The sequence below is a fragment of the Neomonachus schauinslandi genome, chromosome 5, assembly GCF_002201575.2.
Source record: "Neomonachus schauinslandi chromosome 5, ASM220157v2, whole genome shotgun sequence".
NCBI lineage: Eukaryota > Metazoa > Chordata > Mammalia > Carnivora > Phocidae > Neomonachus > Neomonachus schauinslandi.
The window spans coordinates 93,828,950-93,839,914 of record NC_058407.1 but is presented as its reverse complement, the minus strand read 5'-3'; the positions used below and the strand labels follow the sequence as shown (position 1 = coordinate 93,839,914).

At 42.5% G+C, this 10,965-nt stretch overlaps 1 protein-coding gene across 1 annotated transcript; it reads left to right on the top strand.

Annotated features, from left to right (window-relative positions):
* The first annotated feature begins 2,190 nt into the window (after positions 1-2,190).
* On the top strand, positions 2,191-10,535 carry GABARAPL1 (GABA type A receptor associated protein like 1). Its single transcript, XM_021690819.1, has 5 exons — positions 2,191-2,541; positions 7,076-7,154; positions 8,212-8,330; positions 9,187-9,248; positions 9,451-10,535. The coding sequence occupies exons 1-5, from the start codon at positions 2,452-2,454 to the stop codon at positions 9,500-9,502; spliced, it is 402 nt and encodes a 133-aa protein (XP_021546494.1). The 5' UTR covers positions 2,191-2,451; the 3' UTR covers positions 9,503-10,535.
* Positions 10,536-10,965: the final 430 nt, after the last annotated feature.

The window sequence follows — 10,965 nt, the reverse complement described above, 5'->3', positions numbered from 1 at the left end:
ATTGAACTTTTTACTGTCTCCATAGTTTTGCTTTTTTCAGAATGTCATATACAGTTGGAATCATACAGTATTTAGCCTTTTAGATTGGCTTCTTTCACTTAGTAATATGCATTTAAGATATTTTCATGTCTTGATAGTTCATTTCCTTTTGGCACTGATAATATTACATTGTCTGGATGAACTACAGTTCATCCATTCACCTACCAAAAGGCATCTTGATTGCTTCCAAGTTTTGGCAATTATGAATAAAGCTGCTATAAACATCTGTGTGTGGGTTTTTATGTGGACAGTGTTTTAAGTTTCTTTGGGTAAATACTAAGGAGGATGATTGTTGGCTCATATTGTAAGAGTATGTTTAGTTTTCTAAGAAACCACTAAACTGTCTTCCGAAGTGGTTATGCCATTTTCCATCCCTCTCAGTAATGAATGAGAATTCCTGAAATGTGAGGTTTTTAATATAGTATTTTGTCTCTGGTTAAAAATTGAATGTTGGTTGGATATTTTGTCTGATTCAATGTGTTAATTTATAAAATTACTGTTTGCATAATATTTTAAATGTTATGCTGATAATAAAGGTAGAGAGCAAACTTTGAAAGATGCCAAATTGTATATTCTGAGATTAGCATTTTTTAAAACTTTGAGGTAGAAATATTAACTAAAATTTTATCTTCAAACCATTTTTCATATGTAAGTTGCCATTGCGCTTAGGTATTTTTTAAAATAAAAGTTAAAATCAGCATTTTAACTAGCTATGATTTGATCAGAGAACCACACTCTCAAAATACCAATCTCCATCATGGTTACCTTTCTCACCTGGTTGTAAAGTACTTCCTTTAAGAGATCTTAGCTATAGTGGGTCAAAACTAAAATGAGCTAATAATTTGAATTTGAAAATAAGGACTAAAGATTATAAACATATAATGCAATAGAGTAGTTCCTGGATTTTTATGCAAAAAAGGACTGAAAGATGTCATGGAGAAAAATAATTAACATCAAGAAGTAAAGCTATGCTTTTCATTTTCCTTTTTTCAATGATGAAACTTAGATTTTTTTTTTTTTTTAATTTTGTGGGTTTGTTTTTTAAACCATAGACACCGAGACCGTGATAAAAGAAGGTAGGTGACAGGGACTGCCGTTGTATATTTCAGAGCTCCCTGGACTCGATCAGAGCAAAGTGGTCCTTCCTCTCTCTTCTGTATCATTTACAGTTTTCGCTGCCTTCCCCCTACAAGTCCCTGGAATCCCTGCCATTAGCAGTAGCTGGAAAGGCCTCTGTCCTTTGATTCTTAGTGGGGAGAGGGGAGGGCCGGAGGGAGGCGACAATGGCTCCTAGCCCACCAGTCTTCCATCAGCCCTTCCGGGGGGCACTTTATTTTCACCTTAGGGACACTTAACAAGTAATACTATCCTCTGGTGAATTTTTGCAGAATAAAAACAGAAATGTTTAAGAAGTACTGAGTTAACCACCTGAATTGCTTGATATTTTCTTTTACGGAAGACAGGCCCAACTTCTGAGTTAAACAGGAGAAAGTGAATCATTTCTATACTGGAACATGAGCGAAGCCCTTAGCAGTCCTGACTGACATCACTTCTCTGGACCTTGATTACATCGCTTGCCCTTCACCTTATACATCTCCTCAAATTCCTGAGTCATGCTTTGTTTATGCTGCCGCTCTAGGAGCAAACTGCGACAAGGACCCAAACAAAATGACGCCAGCGTGGTGAAGGAGGGGTCAGGGTCGGAGGGAGCCAGCCTAGCACCCCGGGAGCTGGCGGCGCAGCTGAAGGAGCAAAGGGCAAAATGCAAGCACCGCGCATTTCTGTACTGGTCAAAGGAATGCCAGGACCCCCATTCTTTCCTTCCCTAGACTCCCCATCCCAATAAGCTGGAAAAAGCTGGATTTTCGCCCTGTGTTTGTTTTTGGATCAAACCAAGAAACAGCGAGAAAGAGGGAAGAAGATATTTTTGGGACGTATCTTTTGCATTCAAACCATTTTTAGTGTCACAGCCACAATAAAATTCGAAGTAAAAAATTTTCATGTCTGCAACAAACTCTACTCAGGAAAGTTTAGATTGAAAGAGAACTCCTCGAAAATAGATCGTGTTCCGCCCTTCTCCCCGCCCGGCGCGGTCCAAACGCTGGGGGCGGGGTGGGGAGGCGGGACGTCATGACGTCACAATACCAACGCGCTGCCGTGTTGTTTTTGTGCTTCCAGCTCTCGGGAAAAGCCGCTGGGATTTCTTTACCTGATCCACTCTATCCTGCGTCCGAGGGGACCCGACATCCCTTCTGAAAGCTCTGCCAAGCTGCGTTGCGACGGGAGCTGACATTTCTGGGGCGGTTCTGATACCTATCGAAATTTGGCAGAGGGAAGGGAGACGGGAGAGACGCAACCATCAGCGAGGAAGGCAGGCCCCGTCCGGGGATCTTAGAAACCCTGCGGTCCATCATGAAGTTCCAGTATAAGGAGGACCATCCCTTTGAGTATCGGAAAAAGGAAGGAGAAAAGATCCGGAAGAAATACCCGGACAGGGTCCCTGTGAGTGTAATGGGGAACGGGGAGGGGGAGGGAAGGGGGTTAGCGGGCCTGGGGGGAACGGGGGAGTCGTGATGGCTGCCCTAAGGTACCGAAGAAGGGTGGTCTCTATGATGACTGAGCCCTGAACACCCTTCACTGCTAGGACAGCCAATGGAATGGACGTTCTCACTGCAGATCTTTTAAAACTCATCTCCCCAGGGCCCGTCATCTTTGGAACTGACCGCATCTTTAGAGCGGAGCCTACGTTTGAGTGACTCAGCAGTATTCAGAGGATGTGTAGGTGTTCAAAATGTGGCTCTTTTGTGAGAGAAGGATCAGGTTGGGACCCTACATTTGTTCCCTTTAAGATCCCAGGGAAATTGTTCTGGAAATAACTTGATGCAATGAGGTTTGCGTCCACCGATTTCTGTTTTAGGTGCTTCTCCCTTAAGTCGACTTTGGCCCTCGTAACATTGGGTTTGGGAGGGAAAGGTTCAGAAACCAATGGATCCTTTCTTTATTCCATAAGTAGAAAAGTGTGCGTGTGTTGGGGGGGGGGGCGCCACAAGACAGGTCTGGCCTAGAAAACAAGGTCACGTTCTCTGCGCAACAGCCCGATTGCCTCATCATTCTTGGCTCCAGGGGCATTTATGGATGAAGCCGGTCTCCCACCGGTACTTACTCGATCAGATTGTACCTGCACACAATGATGAAGGACTGAGGCCTTTTTCTTTTCGTTTTGGAAGCTGGTTTATGTGGATAAAATTAGTGCCTGCAGTTAGGAGATAAGAGGAAACATTAAGGTAGCGTTCTGCATCCGGGCGCTTTTTCCGTCACCCCCTCCCCCGCCACTTGCCTGGTTTTCCTGTAATGTAGGCTGCGCAGCTGAATTGGAAGGTGGAAGACTTTTAAGTGTGGTAGGGGGAACAACAACCCTTGCGTTTTGGAGGTGGAAGAGCAGAGACTTTCAGATTGTGCTATCTTCAGGCAGGGATATTAGGATAAAGATTACCTATTATGTACAGGTAAAGTAATTGTGATTATCTGGTGTCAGTTTTTGACCCGCAGGTACCCTTTGGGACTCTTCAATCCTTACCTAATTTTCATCGTGTTACGGCTGCTGGAAGCATCTTGGGCATTATGCCCGCAGTAGAAACCCCGTGCAGTCCTTCATAAGGAAGCAAGAAGATCTTAGGGCTGTTCCATTCACCAGGAATTGCACACAAGGGTGTTCGGCTAAAAAGGAGAGCTAGCTCTGTTACTCACCCAGTTAATGATCCTTTGCAAATTACCTGTTCAGTCTCTGGACCTTGGGTGACTGCTTCAGAAGTTTCCCCCAATTGTGGTGATAGCGGTCCTGCTTTCTTAGAATATTTAAAAATGTCAACTTTCATTGATTGATAGTTTTCTCTGTATCTGGAAGTATTGTACATGCTCTGACTTTATTCACTTAATCCTCACACCATTATAATCCCGTTCTACAGATGAAGGATCTGTAGCACAGAGAAATGAAGTATTCCTAAAGGTTTCCTGTGGCTGGTGTGTGGCAGAGCTGAGATTCCAACTCTGGTTGTTGGATCCTCCATGCCATATTGTTTCTCAGTTTCTAATACAGTTCTATTAAACGATTAAAGAGGCACTGTGTACCTCACACTGTTAGGTATTGGAAATCAAGAGAAAACATCGTGGCCCTCAAAAGGTCAGAGTCGTATGATGCCAGACAGCATCAATGACTACCATTTATTCAGAACTCTTAGGTCTGAGGTTCTGTTGCAGTAGCTCTACCTAAGTCACAAACTCTGAAATGTACCTGTTCCTAAATCTAGTTAAAATTCCCAGGTATTTCTTCAAAACTGAGCCCTTCCCATTTCAGCCATTTACATGCATTCACCCAGAATATTTCAACTCATCCTCCCTATTTTCCTGCTCATTGTTTGATGTAAAAAAAAAAATGTTTTACCTCTGTGATAATTTGTAAGCTGTTAGAACCATCAGTCAGATCTCATGGTTCCTCCAGTTGGTTTTTAACCAGTTTATAAGCCTCCCAACTGCTCCTCAGATGCTCAGCCTGTGACCTTTGTAGTTGTGACACAGGAAGAAGAGCTCTGCTCTCTGAGTTGTGAGATTTTGTTCTAGTTCTGGGCAGGATCCTTAATCTTGATGTCCTGAAGTGTCCATTTTACAAAAAAAAAAAGAGGGTTAGTGTAAGTGATTTCTGAAGCCCCTTCCAGCTGGACCATTGGTGTTACCAATGCAATCAAGTACCCTGACTGCTCACATAACTCAATTTTGGTTTGGCCCCACCTTATCTCTTAGCTACCATCCAAAAGAATAGATGTGTCATACCTGGAGAGGGGAGGGTTTCTTGAGATCTTAAAGTATCTTAATAGCTACAATGTATTGAAAATCTGCAACATTGTGGTTAGGAACAGATTGTCTAGGCTTTAAACTTTGTAAAAGGCCCTGTGGAATATAGGCCACATTGCACGGAAGAAAAAAACCTGAGCACCATAGAGGAAAAGCAGCTAACCCAGGGCCCACGAGTAGAGTTGGGATTCTTGGAAACCTAAAATATTTTCTGGTAAGCCAAGGCCTTAATGATTACCCAACCCCTTCCTGTTCCTCTCCAAAGCCTGCCCTCCTGTCTGGATGTCTTATCTGCAGTATGTTTTATTGCCCTCTTTTTCTGCTCTCTTTTTGTGGTTTCCATCACTTCTGACTGATGGGAGCTGGCAGCTTTCAGGGTTCCTTTGAGACACAGTGCTAGGCTCCCTCTCTTTCCCTTTGATTTTATTAACTTGCTGCCTCCTGTCCATCCTCATTGTTGGGGCTTCACTGGTCTCTCCCTGAACCTCTTCCTACTTTTTCTTTTAAATTTCTGATTCACATTTTTTTTTTTCCAGTTTTCATTTTAAAATTTTTAGTGGGATCATGTCCCTCTGGTCTTCCTGGTTCAGGATTCTTTTTCTCCAGAAACACAAAATAATGTTTTTCACTATTTTAATGTGTTCCCTTTCATTTAAAAGCTTCAAGCCCCAAGTCCTGCTCTTGAAGCCAATCCTTATATTAAGATAATTCTTTATAATTTACAAATCATTTTCACATAAAATTATATGGATTACTCAAGGTTATTGTATCAGTACCGTGACTGTAAAAGATACGTTGGAAAGTTACCGTTTTCTTTTACTCACTGGAATGCTGTGGCTCAGTGAAGTTAAGTGACCTGTTGAAGATCACACAGTTCCTTGGGATACTTGTCTAGTGTTACTTCTGCTTCTGTAACTCTTCTACATTTATTGTATGTTTGATCAGGAATTATTGTATTTTCTTTCTTTCTTTTTTTTTTTTGTAAGATTTTATTTATTTATTTGACAGAGAGACAGCAAGAGAGGGAACACAAGCAGGGGGAGTGGGAGAGGGAGAAGCAGGCTTCCCGTGGAGCAGGGAGCCCGACATGGGGCTCCATCCCAGGACCCCGGGATCATGACTTGAGCCAAAGGCAGATGCTAAAAATCGAAAGCTGATGGTTTTATAAAAGATTTTAAATATTTATAATTTTAGTTAAATTACATAAGCTATAAATACTAAGTATAAATTTGTAATTATTATATAAATTAAACAAATGTTATTTAAATATTTAAAATTTTATGCATTAAATCTTTAATTTTTATATATCTTCATTTTTTCTTTTCATTACAGAAATATATGATCTCTATAAAATTTGATGTGTTATAGAAATATTTAATGTAGACATTGAAATCCCTTAAAATACCAACACCTAACCAATATTGATAAATGGGTTCTTGTAAATGACTTCATATTACAGGATCTCATACTCTCAGTACTATTTAGTACTTTCTTTGACCTAATAAAACATGCCTTGAACATTTTTTTTCAGTCATTCTTGAAAATTTTGACACAGTATAAAATTTAAACCACATTTTATGAGTACCTTTAATAAGTGCATTCATTAGAAAGAATAAAACCAGTAGGTACTCAGGAGCATTGGAGGAAATGCACAGTCCTCTTGATGCTCTCATTAAATACGAGGAAGTATAGATCCTATACCTGACAGGTAACTTGTAATTACTTAAACTCAAGGTTCTTTTTACTTTTCGTCACATGCCCTCCATTCTCTTCTTGTTGCGGTAATAAAACTGTAATCTTACTAAGGAAGCCCATGTTCCCATAGGTTTTGTAAGAGGTAAAGGGGAATAAGAAATGGGAACATTTTTTTTTTTTAAAGATTTTGTTTATTTATTTGACAGAGAGAGACAGAGCGAGAGAGCAAACACAAGCAGGGGGAGTAGGAGAGGGAGAAGCAGGCTTCCCCGTGGAGCAGGGAGCCCGATGTGGGGGCTCGATCCCAGGACCCCGGGATCACGACCTGAGCCGAAGGCAGACGCTTAACGACTGAGCCACCCAGGTTCCCCAGAAATGGGAACATTTTAGTGGGTCTAGACAAATGCACTTCAAATAGGGCAACTGTAGGATGTGGGAGGAAAAATACTAGATTAGATTCTGTATTTTTCATTCTCACTTTCCTCCCTCCCAGGTGATTGTGGAGAAGGCTCCTAAGGCCAGGGTGCCTGATCTGGACAAGAGGAAGTACCTGGTGCCTTCTGACCTCACAGGTAATGCTTTTTCCCTCCCCAGGCCCTCCTTCCCATTGTGGAGCCTCTCTTGTACCTCCTGTGTGCATGAGATTGTGGGATTGAGAGGAAGTAGAGTTGAAGAAAGTGGGTGGGATTCTCCAGAGATTGGGGCGGGGGGGGGGGGGACGCAAACCGGAGTGACTCAGCCATTCTTCTCCATTGCCAGTTCGCTTATGCATTTCCCATCACAAAGTCTTGTGTGATTTAGACACAGCAGAATGCACAACATTGAAAGCAATGGCCAGATGCCTGTGTTTTAAACTACTTAGAATCTGCTTTGTTATTGTGATACCAGTTTATTCCAAAAGGAAAGTCAGAGGGCGGATTACATTTTAGAGATTCGCAGGTGAATACTTTGTCTCCTCATATTTGGTAATATGTTTTGTAGATACTGTTTGGGATTACAAAGAATATATTGTTCACCTTAGTGATCGTTAATGGAATAACCAGGAATCCAGAAAATACTGGAAAGATTTTGTAGATGTATTTGCCCCAGGGTTGTTAGATTTGAGTATCAGTCTTCTAGAACTTTTTCAATATGTTTGGTAGAAGGTGCAGCATTGAACCCCACTTATTGCCCAGACTTTGGGATGAGCGACCATGCTGAGATTACTGGAGTCCAGTAGACCTCTCCCCATCACTTGTTTGTTGTAAGGTGGGAATGAGGATGGAAGTGCATTTCAGATCCCATTTAGACAACGATTAGAGAGTATTTTGGTCTAGATGTACGTAGGATTCCCTCAAAGTCTTCCTCAAGCTTTGAGTGGAGATGCTAACAGTATGTCTGAAATTGAGTAAAGTGGGAAAGGATTGAAGAATAAGGTTCTCAGTGGCATGTCAGGGAATATGGAGGCTTCTTTGAGTTGCACGTTCTATTTCTAAAGCTATAGGACAGTATTTGGCTCTGCTGAGATTTTATCTAAAGCTGGTACTTTAAAGGGCGCAGGTGCAGTAGAGGTTTTGTTTTGTTTTTTCTAAGCCTTCCCCCCTTGTTTTTCCTAATTGCCTTCCTTTTCTAAAACCTTCCTTTATCCAGTTGGCCAGTTCTACTTCTTAATCCGGAAGAGGATCCACCTGAGGCCTGAGGACGCCTTATTCTTCTTTGTCAACAACACTATCCCTCCTACTAGTGCTACCATGGGCCAGCTCTATGAGGTAAGTGTCCTGGTCACAACACCGTGCAGTCTCGTGTTCTCTAGCCTTTGTTCCAGGATCTGTTGATAACACACCTGGGAAGTGGGGCAAGAGGTGTTACTTCCCTGTATCCCCTTACACATCGCAGTGTAAGGCTCTGGGCGATTAAATGTCACTTGGCCTCTAGGGATTGAGCAGCTTACTAGATTCATTCTTTTTGAATTCTCAGTTTTGCCTTCTTCTAGGGTTCTAATCTTGGATTGTCTTTATTGAAACAGCAAGAAATTGTTTCTGATTGCAAATTCTAAGTAGAATGAAATTTAAAATTACAAGGCAAAGCCTTTAAATTGATTCATTTGTCTTAATAGATAAACTCAGTTTGAGAGAGTAATTTGCTGACTTCATTTGGTTTAATTGGTAAACTGTCAGGATCTAATGAGAAAACTATTGTAAAGGACTTGCTCATGCTGTATCACCCGATTTTATGGCTGTATTATTCCTTAAAGGATTTCACATGGTATTGCCTTCTTATTGTGCCCTGTGAGTTGTGTAAACTTATTCTAACAATCTCTTAATCTCATTTTTATTCCATTGCCTATAATCCCTATTAGTGTATATTGAAGTATATGTATTTTTTGTATCTGTGTTCCCCTTGCCTAGAATGAGCTTTTTTAAGGGTCATGTTCTTATCCCTGATATATCTATACAGATGGATGTTGTCTTTGAAGATTTTTTGTGAACTCAAAAGTTGAATTCCTGTCACTTCTTTATTCTTTTCTCAGTGGAGGCTAATGACTCCTATACCTACCTACCTTGTGTGAGGCTCAAAATCCTCAAGATAGTGAATGTGATGTTTCCCTCTTGTCTCTTCCCTCAGGACAACCATGAGGAAGACTATTTTCTGTATGTGGCCTACAGTGACGAGAGTGTCTATGGGAAGTGAGTGTTGGAAGCCCAGCAGATGGGAGCACCTGGACTCGGGGGTAGGGGGAGGGGTGTGTGTGGGACTTGGGGAAAGAGAGGGAGGGCTCCCACCGTGGCGGAGACAGAAGGGGAAGATATCTGGAAACACTACACTGCACACACCGTCATCATATTTTCACATGCTCAATTGATATTTTCTGCTGCTTCCTCGGCCCAGGGAGAAAGTATGTCAGGACAGAGGCGTTGGATTGGCTTTGATAGAGGAATGAAGACGATTTAATTTCACAACATTTCTGTGAATTGTTTTTTGTGTGACTTCACGGAAGAGGCAGGAGGTGGGCAAGTTGGGGCCAGAGATGATTGTGGACCACCAGTAACTTCCTGCTCTCTTTCCTCTTTGGGCAGAGATTCTATTTTTGACATTTGCACAAGACAGGTAGGGAAAGGGGATGAGGATGTTTTAGGACTACTTTCTGGCTTTTCATTCCTAGGGACCAAAAGAAGCCCATTGTAATTAAGGCATTGTGACCCTGACCTGTCTCCACTCCTCCCCATCCCTGTCATAATCCCACATACATCCCAAGACATCACAGCGCCACCCAGTGGTGCTGGTTGACATTAGGCAGACATTGAGATGGAGCTCTCTCACCACTGGAAGACAGGGGCCGGGCATGAGAGATGGTGTAGTTTTGAAGATAGTTTTGGTAGCATTAAACTGGAAAGCTGAGCATCTCTGTCTAACCTGCTCTCTCTCTGGTGCCCCTTATCCCACACCTACGTGGGACTTTAGGGAGCCACAACCATTTCCAATTACGAGCTATAAAACCACTCCTTCAGCATTTCCCAAACTTTGCTCCACGTATAGGGACAGAGATGTCTTATATACGGGAGGGGCAGGTATGAGGTGAGACAGATTGTCTGCGCCTCCCACTCAGCCAGGATTCTTGCTCCCTTGTTGCTGTCCCTTCAGTCCCAGGCACACAGAACTGCTAAGTGATGACCAGCTGCCTCCTGACTTAGGTTTTCATGTACTGCAGCTGCTAGTTAGACAGGTTTGAGGGGATGACTTAATACTTCATGGGGATTCTATGGATTCTGATTATTTTCACTTTGGGGGTTATGTGGGCGGGGGTGGGGAGCAGGCACCGCACTCAGACATGACATTTCAGTTCATCTCTGCTAATGAAAAGGGTCCTTCCTGTGGGAGAAATCTGTGTCCGTTCTGTCAGCTGCAGATTCTTGTGTAATGAAGTTTATGCTGTCAGGCCAAGGAAATAAAATAATTGCATACCTTGAAAACCAGCCATGAGTTCAGAGATGTTGCTTTTTTTGACCGTACATGTGAATAGATGGCGTGTGGACTCTGAGCAGAAAACTTTGAGTGAGGGTGGCTGTTAGAAACGAATGTTCACGCATGGTCAGACGTAGACAGGTTTACTTAGCTCTTTACTGGCCAGGAGCTGCTGTTCAGAGGTGAATGTGGTGGGGCAGCGTGCCTGGGGCATGGGTGATGTGTGTGTGATTTTTCTGCTCCACAGGTAATGCTTTGTCATTGCTTTGTCATTGCTTTATGTGTTTCTCAAAGCTGAAGATGGAACACTGCCTGGGTGAGACTATAAGGGGTAAGGTGGGGGTGTGCTTATTAAAAGTGCAGATGTCTATGGCTCGTCCCAGAGTTAGCTGACTCAGAATCTCAGCGTAGGCGTCTGTGTTGTTCACCAGCTCCTCCTGA

Bases quoted from the DNA above. Each gene is read 5' to 3' on its own strand.
- GABARAPL1 (XM_021690819.1), top strand. From the start codon at position 2,452: ATGAAGTTCCAGTATAAGGAGGACCATCCCTTTGAGTATCGGAAAAAG. The intron at 2,542-7,075 runs GTGAGTGTAATG...CCTCCCTCCCAG, and splicing joins AATACCCGGACAGGGTCCCT to GTGATTGTGGAGAAGGCTCC. The intron at 9,249-9,450 runs GTGAGTGTTGGA...TCCTCGGCCCAG, and splicing joins GACGAGAGTGTCTATGGGAA to GGAGAAAGTATGTCAGGACA.